General features: G+C 40.3%; 1 protein-coding gene across 3 annotated transcripts in view; it reads left to right on the top strand.

Moving 5' to 3' along the window:
* The window catches only part of rptor (regulatory associated protein of MTOR, complex 1), a 179,817-nt gene that overhangs the window by 109,255 nt on the left and 48,159 nt on the right, over positions 1-22,403 (top strand). For all 3 annotated transcript variants that reach the window (XM_042427087.1, XM_042427078.1, XM_042427071.1), the window contains exons 12-21: positions 480-581; positions 4,332-4,415; positions 6,494-6,604; positions 7,037-7,111; positions 7,336-7,401; positions 10,487-10,678; positions 14,146-14,286; positions 14,954-15,074; positions 18,353-18,493; positions 21,892-22,047. In XM_042427087.1, the coding sequence (XP_042283021.1) occupies positions 480-581; positions 4,332-4,415; positions 6,494-6,604; positions 7,037-7,111; positions 7,336-7,401; positions 10,487-10,678; positions 14,146-14,286; positions 14,954-15,074; positions 18,353-18,493; positions 21,892-22,047 (1,189 nt within the window). The remainder of the gene's footprint in view (positions 1-479; positions 582-4,331; positions 4,416-6,493; positions 6,605-7,036; positions 7,112-7,335; positions 7,402-10,486; positions 10,679-14,145; positions 14,287-14,953; positions 15,075-18,352; positions 18,494-21,891; positions 22,048-22,403) is intronic.

The raw sequence follows: 22,403 nt of genomic DNA, 5'->3' as shown, positions 1-22,403 counted from the left end.
CTAGGTTTCTGTCCACCATACAGTACACCCAATTTTTTTAATGTATCAGTAAGAATATGAATAGTGTGTGTATAGAGTTATTAAGCTTTGATTATGCACAAATTAATTTAGCCATCCAGCCATGAAGCGTTGATATTTCCCTCTCTACATCCATCAAGAGTCTACACAACGCTGTGGTAATTCCCATTGCAATATTAACACTCTGCATGATCAAAAACTCTGCAGCCAGCAACCAATCAATCAGGCAAACTGCCATGGCGGTGGGGGGGGGGGGGGGGATGATCATGATATATCAGGATTTATGTCGTTACTGCAGTGCAGTGTCACTTCTGAGCTCATTGTGTCAGGGCTTTTATGAAATGATAGGCTAGTCACTGCAGACTGGCTCATTATGTGTGTGTATGGGAGAGAAAATGACTGAGCATTCTTTAAAAAGGTCATTAACATTAACATTGTGTGTGTGTGTTTTCTGTCCACAGCACAGTCCTTTCTTTGCGGAGCAGCTGACAGCATTTCAAGTGTGGTTGACGATGGGAGTAGAGAACAGAAATCCTCCTGAGCAGCTCCCTATTGTACTGCAGGTATACACACAGACACACACACACACACACACACACACATACACATACACACGCCCCTCCAAGCATGGTCTCTCTCTTTTTTCAATTGAAATTTTCAGTTTCCATTTGCTTCAATTGCATGACATCTAAATACATATATTATATTGTATAATTATTGTATAATATTGTATAAATACAATATTTTATGTTCAAAGCATATAAAGAAAAATGATGAATAAGCTCATATATGGAGGGGCTAGACACAAAAGAAACACCTGCACAAAGCAGTAAAGCAGTCTCTCCATCACACCCCTTACAGATATATTATGTACATCTGCTGGCACTTTCTCCTGTTGGACTAATGCTTGTAAAAATTTCCTTACTGACATTTCCGTAAAAGTCGCGAAGGCAGCCTCTGACCCAGTAACATTTCTGTAACACTTCCAACACTGCTAAAGTCTATATTAAATGCTGTCACATTAAAGTAAAAGCTACTGCAACACGAGGTAACATTTGTTTAATATTGTACATGATCTCTAGCAAATAAAATAAAGAAATAAAGGAGAGTTAAATGTGCTGCTTATTCTGCCTTCAAAGAGCACAGTTATGAATTAGCAATTTAATTTTAATCTCTTACACACAGAGAAGTATAATACTTTTAATAAACACAAAATACTGTTGATGAGCTGATTTTATACTATATACTGTAAGTGTGTTTTCATTCATTTATTTCCATTGTAGCGCAAGTAAGATCAGAGAAAAAAAAACATGTTAATCAGACCATCAGTCATTTTCTGCTTTTATTCATCTTAACTGCATACAGCAAGAAAATCTAGCAAAATACTTTACCTAGGCTACAGCAAATAGGATTGAAATGAGTCTCACTATGTCATTTTTAACTGTTTTCTGAACTATGCTAACTATGCCGCTAATTAATGTTGATCTTGATGAGAAAATCTATTAGTGGATTCACAGGGACTCTCCTGCTCACAACGATCATTAATGAAGTTATGAAGATAAACATTCAGGTTCAAAACAGGTTTTAAAAATTCATGCAGCTTGTGAGAGAACTAAAGACACATTTTTCCTTTTTATATCGTTATTTTCCCACTCACTTCAACTCTTTGTCTGTGTTTGATTTTCTCTCTATCTGCTGTACTCAGGTCTCTCTTGCAAAAAAGATCTTGATCTCAATGAGATTACCTGATTAAATATATATAAATGAGGGAATATCTTGTGGAGGAATGCTGATCATCCCTCCAATAGAGTTCCAGACTTGGCAAGGAGCACTGAAGCTGTTCTGGAGGCTTGTGGTGGCCTGACTCCATCTTAAGACACTTCATCTTGGTTTTTCCTTTAATTTGTCACCCATCTGTAGGTTTGAACATCAAAATGCCTTCACATTAACAACGGCAGCAAACAGCAATGTGGCAAATTACATGTTATCTATTATGCACGAGTAACCGCTTTCTTTCATGATGATTGCATCTTGATCGAACACACACATCACCTGGCAAGACGAAAATGGAGCACTACCGTTACAGCAGTGCTTTTCACACTATTACTGTACCTCTCTTCAGGTCCCCACTGTCAATCTGCCAGCACAAAGACGCGATATGCGCTGCAAAAACGGGCTAATTTTCCTCCTTACAGCTCTTCAACAAATCCTGTGACAAGAACAGCGTCTGCTGTGCTCCCTGTAGTAGTGTTAAATTTGTTTGGGATGCTTTAATTGGGGTGAAATCTTGTCAAAACCTCTTTGTGTGGATCAGCTGTTGAGCTATAGCGGTGTAATGTTCCTCCCCCTTCCTTTCCCTCTTCCTCCCCGCACCACCACCACCCCACGGGGTTGTACAGCTGTGGTGCTGTATTATATCACAGCGTAGTGGTGGTGTGCCGCTGTCCATGTTAAATGGTAATTTACTGCTGACTCAGTGCTCTGCGAGCCGCAGCCCATCCATACAGCAGTTCTGTTGGGACCTGTTAAAAGCTGAGGAAAAGGCAGACTGATTAGGGAGTGCTGGATGGTGCATGAAGCTATGTTTGTATGTATGTATGTGTGTGTGTGTGTGTGTGTTTGCTGTTGATGTGGACACAAGAAGGGAGAGAGGAAGTAAAGCAACAGTATCCTTTAAGATTACGCAACATTATGCAGCTTTACAACATGAGGGCAAAGTAATCTCAAAGCTACTTCAAGCACTCTGATGTAATGGATGGACACATAAACAGGTTTTATACCCTTTTAAGCACGGTTGCATAATAATGAAGTTTAAAGATTGCCGTATTCTTAGAGGATTTACGATTTTATGCCAAAATATAATCTGGCTCCGTTTGAAAGATGCAAAGAGCGACAAGAAATGGGCAACGGAGATTAATCCATCAATAATGCTCTTTAATTAAATGAGCAAAGGGAGGACAACAGAGCTGAGGAAGGAGAGATACGGCGCTGCGTTGTCTTGACAACAGCCATTTTATCCAGGAAGGATTAACAGATTTTTGCAAAGAGATTACAGCGTCTCTAAATTGTGATGTTACGGTAACAGCAGCACATGCACATTCACACACGTTCACGCACATTTGGCATGAGATGGCAGTGAAGTGATTAAGTCGTGATGGTAACATGATAGCGTGTGTCTCACAGCACGTACACACAACATGATAGGAAGTGCTTACTCATCTCACTAAACAAGATTGGAGTCAAGGTGTTACACAAATGAAGAACGGAGACAAATATGCACACACACGCATTTTAATAAAGCTGCATTACTCAGGGATTGTACGTTCAGTCCTGCTATGACAAAACGGCATATGTATGTTAATGTGTTATTTAAATCATGAGCATAAAATGTGCTTGTGTATGTGTGTGTGTGAGACATCTGTGTTAAATCAGCTGATGAGTTTTGAAAAGGTGAATCGTGTAAAAGAAAAAGTGAGAAAAAGACATTTTCTTGAAGCTTGGATCAGGAGAGGTTTAGGTTTGATTCTTCCTTCTTGCCTTTTCTTATTCCTGTAGAGCACACACCTACAACACACACACACACACACACACACACCCATATCCATGTTCCCACGCTCTTCTTGGAGATGGAGGAAACCCTGGACTGGTCTTCCCCCGGCCTCCTCCTGTTTGTGTGGTCATGCTCACCAGGTTGAAGTCACAGAGGACGCTAATAATACTTTACATGTTGGTGGTGGAAGTGCGTGCGTGCGTGTGTGTGTGTGTAGACCTGTGTTCTACCATATGCTTGTTCCCACACACACTGTGGGACAGTCACATGGGGATGGACCGGTGTCCAGCCTTCACACAGGCTCTGTGCTACGCTGTGCTTTATGCTGCATAAACTACATACGCATACATTTTTAGCACTTACCATATGTATCCTTAAAATAGTGTTCTTGGCCAAAATCGCTTCCTTGTGATCCCGTTTGGCATCACTGTTACATTGCATGTACACTTGCACGTAAAGTAAAACGCACGCACACTCGGGTATTGTCCCAAACCAGTATCTTAATCAGTGGCCAAGAGAAATGGCAGCCAAGAGGACACACCCAGTCAACCCCCCCACCCCCCAACACACACACACACACACACACACACAGTAAACAAGTGCATCCTGGAGCCAGTGTGTTAGCAGTAGTGGTGGGAGAGCCATCTGTTTCACGCCACCACTTCAACCTTTCTGCCGTTCCTCCTGCTGTCCTTCCTCTTCCTCCTCCTCCTTTAATCTCAGGCGAACACACAGTTGACCTCTGACCTCTGCTCTCTAACAGGTCCTCCTGAGTCAGGTGCATCGGCTGCGGGCTCTAGACCTGCTCGGGCGGTTTCTGGACCTAGGACCCTGGGCTGTCAGTCTGGTGCGTACAGCTCTACATCTACTGTACCTGTCTGACAATATGATGATATGATGGTATGATACTATTTCAAAAGCAGATAAATCTGAGGATACCGTGACTCACTCACAAAATAATTGTTAGCACAAAATTATGCACACTTGGTTGGCCTTATATTCTGCTCTGCAGCTGGATCATATTTACATCAAGCTGCAGAAACCTTGGTTGAAAATGTAATCCTGTAAGTGCTGTTAAAGGGTGTTTAGCCATGCTGATAGTTTCACTTTTATGAGCTGTGGTTTTGAGATTCTGCCTCCACCTCAGAAGTGAAAGGAGTTTTGTTTGTGGCGTTCAGAAATCTGAAAACAACAGCAACTAGAGCTGCACCGATTAGTCAATTAATTGATTTGTTGTCAACTATTGAATTAACCAGCAACTATTTTGATAATCGATTAATCGTTTTGAGTGATTTTTTTAAGAAAAAAATGTCCAAATTCACTGATTGCAGCTTCTTAAATATGAATATTTTCTGTGAATATTTACCTGCTCCACCTCCATGACAATAAAGTGAATAACTTTGGGTTGTGGACTGTTGGTCAGAACAAAACAAGACATTTTAAGACGTCATCTTGGACATCAGGAAACAGTGGTTGACATTTTTAACCATTTTCTGACATTGTATTGACCAAACAACTAATCAATAAAATAATACACAGATTAATCAATAATGAAAATAATCATTAGTTGCAGCCTTAACAGCAGCTAGTTTTTCCAGAAACTGTATTCTGTAACTCTGGATAATCCACAGACCAAAACTGGCAGTAGAGTTTCTTAAATCTTAACTTTTCAATGAACACCAGGCAAAACATGTAAGGAACAGAGACAAAAATGTATTTACCTCTGTTGTATTGGGATAGGAGTTTCAAACCTAGATATGTCAAAATATTTTCACCTAAAACGCAAACTATCTGTATAACTAGATACAACTACAGGTAGGTGGTAAAATGTCTTTTTTTTTACTTAGAAAGAGAAGCACAGGTGTTACTAATAACATTAACAATGACTCCATTCTGTTCAAGTGTCCCAGTAAGTCATGACGGTGTGACAGTGAGCCAGTATGAACAATACCAGGACCCTGAAACTGAAGCAGCTAAATGGAATTCAGCCATCATTCATTTTATTATTTACACCTGTATTTTTCCTACTATGACATGTCAACATGTCTTCATTGAAAAAGGCATATTGCTGCAATACATTGTATTAAACTTGGAGGAGACCTTTTGTTGCATGTCATTCCCTGTCTCTCTCTCTCACCTCACTTCCTGTCACCTGTCAACTACCGCTATCTAATAAAAGCATAGAATGCCCCAAAATATATTAAAACAAAACAAAACTATATTAAAGTCTACAGGAAACACCCAAATTCTTATTAGAAATACAAGTCACAAATTATATTCTAAAATAAGTTGGTGTTTGAGTAGTAAATTCCTCTCTCTTCTAATGGTGGTCGGTATTTTAGGACCTCTACACCCATGGTAAACCTACACAGGGGATTTTAGTTATTTTGGGCTGATTAGGCCTTCTATCAGGACTATGTGAGTGTGTGCAGACTGTGCTTGATTGGCATCTTAAGGTGGGACGAATTACACCTTCATCATCCTTATTTGTGAACAATCAACAAAAAGCTAGTTTTACAGAAAACAATATACTGTAGCTGCTAACCTGGCAAGCCAGTATGTAGTAATACCACTGATCTTCTCTTCTTTTCTTTGCCTGGAAGATATACAGGAATACTGTTTTCAAGATATTGTGTGGTTGATTTAATTTGGCACCGGCTGCCTTGTACTGTCACTCACAGTCCTACTTAGTACATACTGTTTGCTTTAAAAGGCCATCTCATCTTATTGGCAATCAAAAATCAGACAGTGTTTTCAATAACTCTTCCAGCCTCTGCTCAGCTCAGTTTCACTCTTGTGTACATGTTTACATTTTAGACCACAAGTGTGTCTTGGAGATCAGCGAGGCCTGGCACATAACAGCAATATCTACTTCTCTGTAAACACCAGCTCTGTGTGTGTGTGTGTGTGTGTGTGTGTTTCCAGGCCCTCTCTGTAGGGATCTTCCCCTACGTGTTGAAGCTGCTTCAGAGCTCAGCCAGAGAGCTGCGGCCACTGCTGGTTTTTATCTGGGCTAAAATCCTCGCTGTGGACAGTGTAAGTTATGTAAAACACTCACATACTTTAAAATCTTGATGCACTGTCTCTGTTGAAACCCTGATTTTCTTCACCACAGGTTTAATTATTTGAATTCTGTCTGCTTCTTATAATAGCTGACAGAAGGGATGAATGCTCAGTAGAGCAGCTACGAGTAGCTTTTTGCTAAGTTTTATCTGTGCAAGTGTCTTGATATGTGCATGATGTAATACTGCCATGTGTCTCAAGGCTACAACTCTGAAAAAAACAATCTATGAATATGCAAATATGTTTAATTTCAAAAGTTTAACTGCTGGACAAACGATGTCTCCTATTGAAAAGTCCATTCTCAGTGTTTGCGCGCTGGAGGCTTCAAGTTTTCACATCACTCTTGTGTAAGTTGCATACTGGACCACGATTGGCTTCAAACTCTCTCTCTCTCGCTCTCTGCAGTCATGTCAAGCTGACTTGGTGAAAGACAACGGTCACAAGTACTTCCTGTCGGTGTTGGCTGACAATTACATGCCAGTGAGTATTATGATTATGTAAACACAGTGGTGAAGAAAATGACCCATGTAGGACTTTAAATACAATGTAAATGTATATATCATTGTTTATCTCTTGATTCTGATGCTGAACTCATCACTTTACTGAGAGGAGTTGAAGAGGTCAGCAGAGTAAAATGTATATTAATGTGTCACTTTTAAGGTTTCTATTAAAAGAAGCTGACGCCGTTAAAAACTGTTTTGCAGGCTGAGCATCGGACCATGGCTGTCTTCATATTAGCTGTTATTGTCAACAGCTACAACACAGGACAGGTACGAGTGTGTGTATGGATACAGTCTGTGTGTGTTTCCATCATTGATTGTATAAAAAATGGACGTTATGACAGCTCCCCAAAAGTGAAGCCAAAACATCTTGATCGCCCCTTGGTGGCTGGCTGCAGTACATGTCATAAGTCCCGCCTCCTCCATGTTAGCGGGTAGGACATGAGCCAAACTAAAAAATCAAAGATGCTTCTATCATTTTAGGTAGTTCTTATCACACTGATGCTTGTCCAAGAGCTTTTTTCTGATGAGTTTGTTTTTAATAAGTTATTTGATGATATAGAAAGGGGATTTGACATCATGATTGACAGCAGTGACAGCCACTTTTAAAGCTCTGTCAGGCCCAACTCTACTGCGCAGACTCTGGCCCCAAATGACATCACACAAGCAAGATAGCAGCTCCAAGAAAGGAGATATTTTGGCTTCACTTTTGCACAGCAGTGGAGACGCGTCGTCCATATTTATATACAGTCAATGGTTTGCTCATGAGGGGCCCAAAGGGAAAACATACCAAATTATTAATTTACTTCCCTCACCAAGCCTACCGCGGGTTCTTTCGGGGCCAGCCGTCATTTTGAGAGATTACTCTATTGCCCATTGTGTATTTCAGGGAGATATTGGTTATGTGACAGTTTTGTCACCAACAGTCACCTCTATAATCTCCGTCTCCGTCCCAGCCACCTCCATGGTGACACTTTATCACCGCAAGTGTCACTTTAGCCTGCTCCTAGCCTCCGGTTTTCAATCCCAGAAGCCTTTTGTGTCTGACTCTGATCAAACATCCAAGGGTGCAATGTTGGGATGATGAAGGTTGTCATTTCATAGAGTACACGAACACACACACAAACACACACACACACACACACTCGCTGACACTTTTTCACAAAGAAATATTCCACAATCACTCCTTTTTGCTTCCTGTCTTCTGCTCTCTGCAGTTATTTTTCTGCCTAGTTTTGAATGTTATTTGACTCATTCATTTCCCTGGTGATTTTTTTTTTTTCTTCACCAGCTAATACTACTTCTCTCTCTCTTTCGACATTATAAAAATGTGACAAATCAGAAAAGCTATATGTGCTCTCGTGCTCAGAAGCACCCACTCTTCTTCCATATCCCTATGTACTTAATGCCCCCACCTCTCTCACAGGTCTGTAAATAATAGATGATCCCCAACATTACAGAGAGACTCTCTGCCTGCTCTACATCTCCATGATTTATCCCTCTTACTTTCAACAACAGCGCTCATTACTGCGGTATCGCTGTTGCGAACATGTCACCGAGCACTGGCGTCTTAATATTCCAGCTCGCAGGGTTCAGCTGGGAGGTGCGATCAGAGCCGAGGGAATGACGCAAAGAGCGATCTTAAGCACATGAAGAAAGTAGAAGGGGGTGTCGAGGAAACAGGGGCACATTGTGTCGCTGCTGATATAAGATTTGTTGTTATGATGCCTCAATCTGCAGGAGACAAAGGAGGATTCTCAACACACTAAACGGGTCTTTGTTGTGGTTCATGTGGGTATGAGGTGTTTTTTGGAGGCTTTTATGTTTGCTATGAACTTCTGAGGCGCTGAGAATAGAAATTACACATTTACCATAAATGCTTTTATTTACACCAACTGCAGAGAGAGCCTGACTGTCTCTATTCTTTATTTCCCCAGTTTTTAAGTATTTATCACCATATTTTAGTAATCTTTGCCCTTGTGCTCTGATCTGCTCCCATTTAATTTTACTGTCACTGTTAATGCAAACTTAACAATTCTTCCATTTTTACCTGTTGTCTTGATATATATTCAAGATTATGTACATTCCCACTCCACTAATGTCATCAGTATAACAAGGAGTCATGTTACACTCACCATTATGCTGCTTTAAGTTTCTCTTCTCAACAGAAATACTGATTTCTATTCAGTAAGAATTTCAGTGTGTTTGACTTGAAAATTCAGTGTCAAGCTACTGTCAATGTAGCAGTAAAAAACTGAATCATCTGTACAGGAAATGCTGCATTTTATTGACACTACCTTAAAGTAGAAAAAAAGTAGAATTAATTAGCAAATGATAACTCAAGATTCCTCAAAGCAAAAGCCTTGCAGTGGCTCAAAGGGTATAATCTTTTCCTTTTCCTGGTAAGCTTTTTAGTGTTGAGTTTCACTGACAGTAGCTTAACACCAAACCAGAAAGTGGCAAAGTAGAAGTGATTGGACTTAGAAGATAGAAAATAGTATTTATGTTTAAAAAGAGAAACACAGAGAAAGATAGTGGTAAGTATGACATGTCTATTGTTGTACTGATAGAATTAATGCCATGGAAATGTACATTAAGGTGGAATTACCATTTAAGCCATTATAGCACAGCTAATCCTCTACACAGACAATTAAAGTGCTGTACCTGTGATAGTTCATGAAAAGAAGAAACACAAAGGCATCACAGAACAAGAAAGGAGAGAGTACTCATTAATGCTCTGCAAAGAATCAATAAATCAAACCAAAAAAAAAGGATTGTAAAGATTGTGATACCAGTTTTTTCCATCTAACCTTACACAGTTTCAAACCTCAAACCAATTACCTTTTGTTCACAAAAAGAAAAAAAAGATTTGAATTGGGCTGAAGGGGTTCAAAGGAATAAGTCATACTGCTGCAAAGCTCGTAATCCTTTTGTCCATCATGCAATGTGAGGTTACAGGTCAGTGGTGATTAACTGGCTAATGAGTTACAAGACTGCTCCAAGCTGGGAGCCTCTGTGCTGCTCAGGAGGGTTCGACTCATTTATGAAGCAGATATTGTTACTTTATTAAATATGAAGTACTCGCAGGTCAGTGCTGATTACTACAGTTTCATGTTCAGTGTCAACTGTACACATCAGGACAAAGTCTGTGAACACAAATGACCTTTTCACTGTTATTACCTCATACCTCACAGTCCTTAAAATCTTAAATTTCCTGAATGTACTCATCCAAGGGTATCCCCCCTTTAAACCCTAAAAGTCCAAGTGCACATCTGAACAAGTGAACATCTCACATCATCATTCTGCATCACTTCTCCTTCTTCACTCTCCTCTCACCCTCTTCCCCCTCCACCAGGAGGCCTGTCTGCAGGGCAACTTAATAGCCAACTGTCTGGAGCAGCTGTCAGACCCCCACCCCCTGCTCCGCCAGTGGGTGGCCATTTGCCTGGGCCGCATCTGGCAGAACTTCGACCCGGCACGCTGGTGCGGAGTCCGGGACAGTGCCCACGAGAAGCTCTACACCCTGCTGTCAGATCCCATCCCCGAGGTGAGACGTGGATAGCAGTGTTCTCATACATTTGAAAAACTATAAGATGTTTTTGATCCTTTTCCAAATCCTGCACTGCTAAAAGAACAATTTTAAAAAAGTCAGTCATAATCTTTATTTTAGAATAATTTAAAATAAATTATCTTGTCAAGCACCATTAGATTATCAAATGTTTCAAACTTATTTGTTTTTTTTTTTTTAATAGACCTTTTAGCTTAAAGCTGACAAAAACAAGTCCAAAAAGTGGATTATATTGTTGTCACACTCATCCAGAATATCTGTTAGTAGAAGACCTGAAATAGGGTAGACAAAATCAGCAATTGCAAATGTCTTTTTGTCTTTATCTGAAAAAGAAGCAGAAAATGTCACATCTTCCTTAAATTGTATCATCAATTTCTCCTGAAATCATTTGGATTTAAGGATAAAAAATGTAATTTCAACAAACTCTCTTGACATTTTGAAGTTTCATTGCCAATATCTGTGTTGTTGTTTTTTAAAACTTAGTTTTTAAAGTCAGATTGTTTTTCGTAATGGCCTCATTGTTGCCTACCTCACTGGCAGGTTTTTTTAAAAATTTGTTTGATTGTGCCAAATGTCTCTTGATTATACAATATTTTTTCTCATCTGTATAAGAAGTATAGAGTCCTAAAAGAAGGAGACATCTGGACTAAACCTAAGGTTGAATGTAGCTAGAAAGCATTTAATGTCCTTATATTAGTCATTAATGTATTAAAACATAGTTTCTTAATTCTTTAGGAATGATAATGCGTTGATAGAATACGACCATATTCTGTGGCTTTACATGGAACAGATCCACACAGGTTTGAACAGTTAGGGACCCACTGTGTTAAAGCAGGATGGTCAGCATCTGACTGGGTCGTGTGTGGACCAGAGGGACAGTGAGACAGAGTTTGCCCTGAAGCTCACCCACACACTTTGTGCCCTCACTCTCACACTTCACACATATGCATGCACACAAACACACACACACATGCACACACTAGGAACATCTGTTTCCAGCAGCAACTTCCTCCTTCCCTTGGACAGACAGCTGCTTCGGCCATATAGGGTTGAAATTGGGGTCTGCAGGCACAACTGTCGGTGCCCACACATGCGCACGTACACACACACACACACACACACACACACACACACACACACAAATACTGCTACACTTACAAGCTGTTAATTTGTTTTACATCAGGCAATTTCAGTGTTTGTTCTTCAAGACCACTAGAGACTGATCATAATCAACTGCTTCAAATTTTTGAGAAATAGCATATTTACAGATAAATGACAGCTTTTTAAAGTTCTTCTCTAGTGTATGATCAAGACACCTCACAATGTATCTACAGTGTGTGTGTGTGTGTGTGTGTGTGTGTCTTTACAGTAAGTGTATTCCCCCAGAGCCTCGTAGAGATGAGTGAAGAGAGAGATATGTAGTAGAACAGGAACAGAAAGTGAAAGACATCAGTGAGAGAGTTTTAATTAGGTGTCAGCACAAGTCTGATGGAGGACAGCACTAAGATGTCCAGTGTTTCCCCCTATAATAGTACAGGCCTGGTGGGCCGCCAGACCAACGAGAACCCTCACTAGGCCAAAAAATATTTTTTTAAATGCCAAAAATAAAGCCAAATATCCATTCATTTGGAAATCAATAGCGTTTGGGAGCCTCTGAGCAGCGCTGTTTCGAAACTTGAGTCAACGTCTGTGTCGTTGCCTGGGAAACTGCAGGTAGCATAACTCCTTTTTAAGGAATAGGGCAGAGTGTAAGCAAGTGAGTGGTCAAGCGAGAGAGCGAGCGTCAAAAGTGACGGTGACTGCGAGCGGAGCAGAGGAAAAGGTTAGCAGAAAGTTGTCTGACAGTAAATGCACAGTGCAGACTACAGTGTATCAGTTAATGACGCTAAACAGAGAACGGAGAAATGTGTGGCCTCCTCGTCCGCCCGCCAGCACCAATTTGTTTACCTTGGATACTGTTCATACTCTTGTGTGCAGTGTGTCACAGTTTTCTAGTTCTGTTTATCTTGTTTGTAGTCTATTCATTGTGGTAACACTTCTTTTTTGCTGCCTTATTTGTTAGTTTTCTCTTGAAAAAGAAATTTGAATCTTATGAGAATTAAAAGTTTCATGATTTTTGTTTTTTAAAGTAGGAAAAAACAATATTTCATTGATGCATATTTTAATATGTATTTTCTGTTTGTGATTTATTTAACAGTTGTAGCAAGATAGCACTTCTACAGTTGTCTTTTTCAGTAAATTTTGATGTTGGTTAGCTAAGTGTTGGCAAAATACTGTATGTGCATGAGCTGGACACAATATAATAAACACCTGTGAAGTTTAATCAATGCAACAACCCTTCAACAAGTACTACTTTAGTAAAGCTGATAATGTTCAGGGCGCCCTCGTGGCCTGGGGGTTAAATTAATTTTTGAAATCCACTAAAACTTTAATACCATTTTAATGGAGAAATAACTTGCCAGAGGGGTGTTGATTGAACTTTGTGGTCATTCTGAGGATGTTTGCAGTAAACCAAAAATACTCAAAAAGTCCCATGGATTTGTATTGGGTTTGTGTTTTAATATAAAGCAATGCAATACAACGCCATCACTAATTATGGCTTTAAAAAATACCATAGATTTGAATCAACTCATCTTGATGCAGATGTAGAATTAACTGAGGGGCTGTTCTATTCTCTCCATGCTCTCTATGTGCTACTATTTGAAGGAGACAGATGTATTCTAATTTGCTTTCAAGTCACCGTGGTTTTATGACATATTTTCATTCCAGATTTTAGAAAGAAAATGACATTATGTTCATCTGAAATGTCTGAGCTGATCATTTTAATTGGAGCGAAGCAAACTATATCAAAGTAACATCTGTGAGCTGTAGCAACACTAAAGCTGCTTCACAAGCTTTGATGATGCATCCTGATGCTGGCAATAAAATGTTTTCTGTTGCCATGACAAACAATACACCCAAATAGTCATTTCTGTGCTGCAATTTGGTTCAGTTAGTGAATCCAATCCCTCATGGAAAATGCCTTCCACATGATAGTAAGTTTGGATTAAACATCCAATCAAGTGGGCAGACAACATAATGAGATTTACTGGCAAAAAGCAGCTCACCGTAGCACACGGCACAGATCATCTCCAGTGTATTTTATGGTGATACATAGAGAGAAAATCACACCATAATTACCATTTAAAACTCTCGCCCTCTGGTCGCACAAAACAGAACATTTTTAAATAAGTCTGGCAAGCAAATATTTGGTTTTTCAAGGAAATGGGCCACACACTGACAGAGCTTTGCACCAATGAAAAGAGATCAGACGGAAAAAGTATCCAACTGCTTCAAAAAGCTTCAACCTTGCGTTTTAAATTTCATCAGCTCAACATCTGTTTTAAGCCAAGAGTAAAGTGAGTTGATAGTGTTATTATATTCATGCTGTAACTGTCTTGCTGCAGGTGAGATGTGCAGCTGTCTTTGCTCTGGGAACATTTGTGGGAAACTCTGCTGAGAGGACGGACCACTCCACCACCATCGACCACAATGTAGCCATGATGCTTGCCCAGCTCATCAATGATGGCAGTCCTGTGGTCCGCAAGGTCACTGCAGCACACAAACACTCACACACACACACAAAGCACATGCAGTTTACTATGTCATTATATGCATCTGATATTTAAATAAGCAAACATGTTTCAACACCTCTCAAAAACATTTGACGTTGAAAAAAAAATATCTTCAAATATCTCCAAGTTGGAGATAACTATATCTAACAGTGATCTATTTTAGTTAATATATTTAGAGAAACTTGTAATATCATGTTACATACAATAGAAAAAGAACTCTAAGAATCATTTGGCAGTCTATATCGAGAGTAAATGAAAGAGAGAATTATGCCTGGAAATACAATAACTGAGGAAGATCAGAATAATACAGTTTATGGGTAAATCTGACTAAAACCACCAATCCAAGGTCTTTGTGGAAGATCTCTTGAAAAAACATTTCCCCCATTAGGTAGGGGGTTTTTTGGCTTTTGGCTTTTTTGGCTGGGAACAAAAATTGCTGGGGGGATTATGTGTTTAGATTGATCTTTTTTAACAGTTTCCAGGCTTGTCCTTTGATTTTATCAAACTAGCAAGAAAGAGACAGTAGAAACATTTGGATCAGATTGTTATTGCTCCTTTGTCACATTATAAATATTGAAAATATTAATAAAACTTAAAGTTTATAAAGTTTTAATGAAGTGTTTCTGTGTGTGTTTGGTAGGAGCTGGTGGTAGCACTGAGTCACCTGGTGGTCCAATATGAAAGCAACTTCTGTACAGTTGCCCTGCAGTTTATAGAAGAGGAGAAGAACTACACAGTGCCGTCACCAGCCAACACTGCAGGTAGACATGCACACACAAACAACACACACACAGTTTAGATTTACTTGTTGAAATGTTATAACTTCTTTTCCCTGAAGGAGAGAAACAAGGTACAACAAATGAAGTATTGTATATCACGTCTGACCAAAGACACCTTTGTTCACGAGGTAAAAGCAGATGATTTGATAACAACCCAGAACCATCCAAAGTGAACTGGGTTACAATAGTAATGTGCGCAAAAAAGCATGAACGTTGCCCACCTGCTTTGCAGAAGCCAAAGCGAGTAACAGTGCAGTCTTGTATTAAAGAAACTTTACATCTACAGACTCAACTGGCTCAAATGGAGGACCACAAAGAATGTGCTACACATCCATTCCCAGAGACACATAGTTGTCCCTCTTATGAAAACAGTGGTAGAAGACATTTTCCCTAGAGTTCCATTACTGTCCTGCCAAAAAGATCCCATGTTTGAGCCATCACCAGTGCCTGTAACCGCCACTCTCTCAAAAGAGGGCCCCTGCTGGAGAGAAGGTCCACTCCCAGGTTCAGACAGCCTGGGCTGTGGGTGGCTCTGAGAGACAGAAACTGAACACTGCAACACAGTAACAGAGAGTGAGACAGCTTCAACAAGGGAAGAAAGCGAGTCCTTCCTTACATGTGTATGTAGGAAACCATAGCTGTCTACTACTGTCCTGATCAGAACATGCTGGCCTGTTAGAACCGGACAGAAATGTTTTAGAGCTAAGAAGGTAGCCGGTAGCTCCAGATAGTGGATATGAAACTTGCACTGTGCAAGCATCCACACCCCCCCCACAAAGGCACGGAACCCCCACCCCCTGAGGGAGGCATCTGTTGATACCACCTTGCGAAAAGACACCCTGCCAATGGGAGAGCCCTGGCGTAGTAACCTTGCTTCCCCCCACATGAAGAAAGCTGACATGCAAGACAGGGTTACCTACATCCTCCTCTGGAGGTGATGCAACACACACAGCCAGTGAGATTGAGTCCAGCATTAAATGCTCACATATTAACAGTCCGAGCTGCACCACCATGATCATCAATGCCATCATGCCCAGCAGCTGTAAAATCATCCAGAAACGCAATTTGCATCCCAACTGAAAATGAACAACGCAGTGGCAAAATGCAGCCACTCTGTGCTCTGACAGATGTGTTCGTCTGGAAAGTGAAAATGGTTTCCAGCCCAAGAAATTACAGATGCTGACTTGAAGTCGGCAATCTTCTCTGCAAATTCACTGAGAATCCCAGGGCCTGAACATACGACAGAACCAGCGACAGTTGCGCCATCACCGGTGTGATCGGAGCAAAATAGTCCAGATATGCTAAAATGTGGACACCTTTCTCCTGGAGAGGAGCTAACACCTCCTCAACATATTTAGTAAAGGTATGGGGGATAGTGACAGGCCAAACAGTAGCACCAAGTATTCGTAGGCTCTGCCCTGTAATGCAGACCTTAGAAAGTTCCTGTAGTCCATGTGTGTCACCACATGACAGAAAGCATCCCCAAGCTGAGCGGTGTGAGATTTGACTGGGAGGTTGCTGCTTCACTTCACTAAACTTGCAGACTGTGCTGCCTTCTTAGTTGGAGGCAGTGGTGTAGCAGCAGGCCTGTGGGCATTAATGGTGTGTTTGGACTGAAAATCACATCTTCGAATGATGTTGCTTCCTCCTCAGCTCAAACTTCACCTGAATAACATTAAGTGACTGACCGAACAAACCCTCAGCAGATGCTGGTTCACTTATATAAATGACCTTTACCCTCTCTGAAATGTTGCAGAGAGTAAGCTACAGATGTCTCGGTGCCACCACTGTGGTTGCCATCCTCCTGCCAAAGGAGAGCACTTCTCAGCCTGACATGTGGAGGATGTAGTTATGGTGATCCTGACCTTTTCCTGGGGGCTTGATTTCAGGTAGTTCTGTTAGCATAGCTAAACATGAACTAGCCAGTATAGACTCAAAGGGGTCGGAACAGTGATACACAAAAAAACACAGCACTCTTTCAGCAGCAAACTCACCAACTGAGGCTGATCAACACTGACACTAACTAGAACAGTTTAGCTGAATTTGTCCTGTCAGTGCTAATGAAATGCAGAGTCAACAGTGACGTGCTCTTAGTGAGGTGAAGAGTGTAATAATTGAGATGACTGAGGTAATTTGGCTTTAAGGCATGAAAGGAGGTGAATAAGTGTTGTTGCAAGTGAATTGACTGACAGTGAACCCGGGCATGTAGATTTTTGATTTTTTTTTATGTGTTTATGTGTACTTCACATTTGTGTTTTTGTTATTCATCTAACATTTAGCTCTTTTTCAGTGCATATATATGGAAAGTAACAACACTATCAGAAAATCTGAAAGTTAATCACAAGTCAGTAATAATGATTGAAAAAAGTTACATCAGTGAATCTAGAAAGCTAATTGGAAGTCATCTTTGATTTTAGCAAACTCAAGCTGGAATAAGTATGTTTAACTTTGTGACTTAACATTCTTTGGGGTGTTTTTTTTTTTTTTTTTTTAGAAATAAGTCTTGCTTTTCCTTAGATGCCAAAAGGAGACTTGTTGCTGCCACCTTTATGTGCGTGCTGGATTATGGTGATGTTATTTACACGCATGCATCTTTGTAATGCCTACACGTGCTGGATACTGTCTACCATGGAGCACTGGAGTTTATTACAAATCTGAAAGCTCTTATTCACCATTGCTCTTTGTATGCTCGGGTTGGGTGGTCTGACTTGTCTACCCGTAGACTTAACCATTGGCATATTCTTATTTATGAGGTGATTCTTGGTCTTCTTCCATCTTACCTACAGATCTACATCCTTCAGAAAAGTATGAGAAGTTATTGTCTTCTCTCCCAGGACTTATTCCTAATAATCTGTCCCTAAAGCTGGTACTGAAGTGGGGAAAAAAGAGTGTTTGAGCATGAATCTTGAATCTTTGAGAACTGGTCTCACTGGATGCATTTAAAGTAATTCTAAATGATTTGGAGGCACATCTGGCTGTAGATGTTTTGGCTGACTTATATTGCCATATATGAATAGTAATGAATATTTTAATATTTATGATTCTTTATTTTCTTTTTAAATTGTTTTTTTTTTTTTTATGTCTGCAACCCTGTCAATTGCGCTGCTGCCTGTGTTGGCCAGGATGGTCTTGTAAAAGAGATTCTCAATGAGACTTTTCCTGGTTAAATAAAGGTTAAATTTAAAAAATGAAGACATTTTTATTGGCTTTTGATTATTGAGGCTCTACCCTGACGTATGTCCTCCTGTGTTTACATCCAGAGCCTGGTAATCTGACTCCAGTGAGGGACAGCCCGGCAATCCCACGCCTGCGATCAGTCAACTCCTACACCAACATCCGAGCTGCTACCACTGCCCGCAACCTGAACAAGAGCCTGCAGAACCTCAACCTCAACGAAGAGGGTAGGTGGGAGAGAGTGCTGGGAAATGGAGTGAGAGACAAAATAAGGCAGATGAGAGAGAGAGATAAACAAGATGAAACAGAAATTTAGATGAATCTGTAGGAGGATTGAATGAAGACAAACATGAAGATTTGCTCAGCTGAATGAAAGAAGTTAATCAAAGAAGAGTCCAGCAACACATTTCATTAGGTTTTCTTTCTTTACATCAGCTGTGGTGTGTGGATGTAACAGTCCTCAGGCTAACTTCTTCATTCAATCATTATTATTCCTGAGACAGACTCAGTGAACATTAATAAGAGGCTTCACAAGCAGCAGAGAGCCTGTGACCAGTTTGTCAAGCAGAGATAATAATTAAGTTTGTGGTTTGTTGATATTTATTCCAATCCAGCTCTCTGGAAAATGCTCATCATCTTTGTCACAATGCACCAGTCATAGCTGTGTAGGTAACCTGTTCATTTATCTCACTGATGCCAGAACAGTACATGTCTTTTACTCAAACGTTTATTGTGGATAAATTCTAAAACACAGAGAACATTTCAGTGTTTCCCCTAGAATTTTTTTCAGGCCTGGTGGTACGCACCAAAAAAATCCTAAAGAGACGAGGCGCGCAGGACGGCATATTCGCGCGGTCAGCTTCGGTTGCGCAGCAGGCAATCTGCAATTTATATTTGCATTCAAATTTTTGTTTGCTCAGCATATTCAAAACTTAAAACAAAGTGGTCACAAGGAGAGGATGACTTAATAAATGGCATTTATTGCATAAAAATAAGCTGCCCCTCTCACTTCTCCCCCTTCTGCATTTTTACTTGGCTCCAGAGTTTTGGAGAAAAATATTAATATATTTGTTTGTCTGTCACCTGCGTTAGAACTTTTTCTCTTTTTAGGCGGTGCCATGCTCACGTTAGCTAACCTGCATCCCACACGCTCTCGCTCTGCAGTAATTTTAAAAGGACTCTGATATCAGTGGCACTCTGTCACATCAAGAGTTTCCCAGGCAACAACACAGAGGTTGACTCACGTTTTGGAACAGTGTCGCACAGAGGCTCCCAAATGCATGTGATTATTGATTTCCACATTAATGGATATTTGGAGTTATTTTTGGCAGTAAAAAAAAAAGATTTTTTTAGCCAGGTGGGGGTTCTCATTGGCCTGGTGGTGGTTTCTCTGCCATGGAACTCTAGATATCTGCCTCACAGTCTTAGTGCAGTGGCACTGTCAAAATTCATAATTTCCATTCTGGCTTTAGACACCAACATGATGCAAGTTCAAGACCCATACCAGGGCTACCAGTTTATTTGATATTCATCCACATTGTTAAACAAAACCCAGGGAGGGAACAGGGACAACAAACATGCTGCTGAGCTGAGCTCTTTTGTCACAGCTCAACCCAGATCATTTTAGCAGATGTGCAGACCTCACTTCAACCTGCAGGGGCAGGATCACCAGTGAGGACTGGGCGCTGTCCATGGTGCTGAACTGTGGGACAAGCTCAAATACAGTAGTTTGAACAGGGAGGGTATAAACACTCCACATCATGAACAGGAAACGTAGAGACCTGATGACACCTATAGCACCCAGCTGAAGTTGTATTGTATACAGTATACTGTATATAATATAACACTGTGTGTCTTTTTTTTATATGTCTTGAAACATGTCTGGAGGGGGCCTTTAAAGGATTTGGCTGGCAATTTTCTATATTTTTCTTACTGTCAACAATCTCATGTGCAGAGCCAAACCAACAATGAACTCATCGTATTTACAAGAATTTGTGTGTGTATCCAAAGTCTGATGTATTTATTCCTCTGTGCTGTAGACCTCTGTTGTTGTCCAAAAACTATGAAAAACACGTTATTTAGCCACACTGCTGCACTGGGTGACATGTTCCTTTGCCCTGAAGGCAATGGCTACCATAGTTTGTTTAGAATCAGATCCAAAGAGTAATAACAATGATAAAACTGTAACTCTAGGGAAAGAAGTTGCTTGTACAGCAGACGACACTGTGCATGTGCAGGAACACGGTTCCTTTTACAGACCTTTGCTAGCTTCTTCTGCTATATATCACAACCTCTTGACTTTGCATTACATTGTAAATTTCTCAAAGAACTTCAGTACTTCAGGGGAAGGGGATTGGCACCCAGGCAAAATATTCTTTAAACATTTTTAAAAAGAAGCTTGCATATACTGTAAAATGATGAGCACCAAAAATTGATGTTTTTGCTTTATTTCCACCACACCTCTCTGTGATTTCATCTAAATATTCCTTGAAAAAATCAGTGTTGGAAAAATAGGCCATAGCAATAGTTTAAACACAAACATACTGTGTTAACGGAGGAGAGAAAGAAAAAAAAGAGCACTTTGACTTCAGAAAATGTACAAGTATAATTAAATTCTCTATATAACAAGCTTTTAAGAGGACATGCTGATTTTGTGAAAAAGGTCAGATTTGTTATGAGGTAAATATTTGAAGGAAGTATAATTTCCAGGTTTTGTTGAAGTGTGAAGGAGGTTTACTGTCAGTTTATGATGTTCAACTACTATGAAACAATTTTGTTTTTTTTCAATATATGTGTAATTATGATATTATTATTATTGATAATCCTAATATCAACCAAAACAATCATGTAATAATTCAAGTTGTAATCATGTCACCCAAACATCTATGTCCATAGCTTTGGGAGCACATGACCTGCCATCCGCACTGAGTTCTTGACCTGCTGTTTGTGTCACTGCTCTGTGATTCAGACAACCAAAGCTAACTGCCTGCCCTGCCCTCTGTCTACCACCGCCAGACTGAGTAATTCATAAGTCCTGAGTGGAGCTAAATCACTGGCACTTGGTGAAGCGCGTAACCTACTGCTGACACCATTTCTAATTCATATTCACAGTGCTCATTCCAATATGCAGCAGTGTTTATCATCAATAAGCACAGAGCAGAGTGTATTTTCATTCTCCTCCAATCTCCATTTCCACATTTCAGCCTGCAGTCGGTTTGGAGGATGCATGGCGCTTGGGTTTGTATGAGTCAGAGTAATGTTTGGTAATAAAAAGAGTTAACACAGGAGATGACTGAGCCTGACAGCTGAAATGAAGTTATAGGCAACTTCCTGTGTTGGTGTGCAGCCTCCAAGTATACGGACTGCTTACACAGTTTACACATCTCACACCTTATTGGCTGCTGATTTGGCCATTGGCTTTGTCTTTTTCGTTTTACATCAATAATAACAATGATAAACTTTATTTATACAGCACTTTTACAGCAGCTTAAGTGCTTTCTAAACAAAATAAGAGCCTCTTATTTTTCCACTTAGCTCATATTACATTTATGGTGCTCATGATTTTTTCACTGATTGGATCTGAGTGTAAAGCTTTTGTGTCTATGTGTGATTTCCCTTCATCCAGGTGGACCAGCAGCCTTCTCTCCTGGTAACTTGAGTACCAGCAGCAGTGCCAGCAGCACCCTGGGGAGCCCTGACAATGACGAGTACATCCTGTCCTTCGAGACCATCGACAAAATGAGACGAGTGTCCTCTTATTCTTCCCTCAACTCCCTCATAGGTAACAACCTGTCAGTGGTACTGCAGCTCTGCCATGCCTGTTCTGTAGGACTACTGCTGAGCATCAGACAGGACGATGTGGTCTATGTGTTCCATTCCAAAATACTTTTTTCATTGCTGTTTATGCATTCATTTTAAAGGAGAACTCCACCAATTTTTCACATTAGGTTCAGTCTACTAATCATGTGAAGTACTACATAGCTTGTGAAAACAGTTGTATAATTCGAATAAGTTTGTATAGTATGTGGTCATTTACCAGGCAGAGAAACACTGCTGAGAGACTGGATGTTTGACCCATACTAGGGTCTAAAAGTCAGGATATTGCTGCTTCTGCTGCTTCGATTTTGACCATTCTTT

The sequence above is a fragment of the Thunnus maccoyii genome, chromosome 2 (assembly GCF_910596095.1).
Source record: "Thunnus maccoyii chromosome 2, fThuMac1.1, whole genome shotgun sequence".
Taxonomy (NCBI): Eukaryota; Metazoa; Chordata; class Actinopteri; order Scombriformes; family Scombridae; genus Thunnus; species Thunnus maccoyii.
Note: the sequence above shows the minus strand (reverse complement) of the source record. Positions and strands in the feature narration are given on the sequence as shown.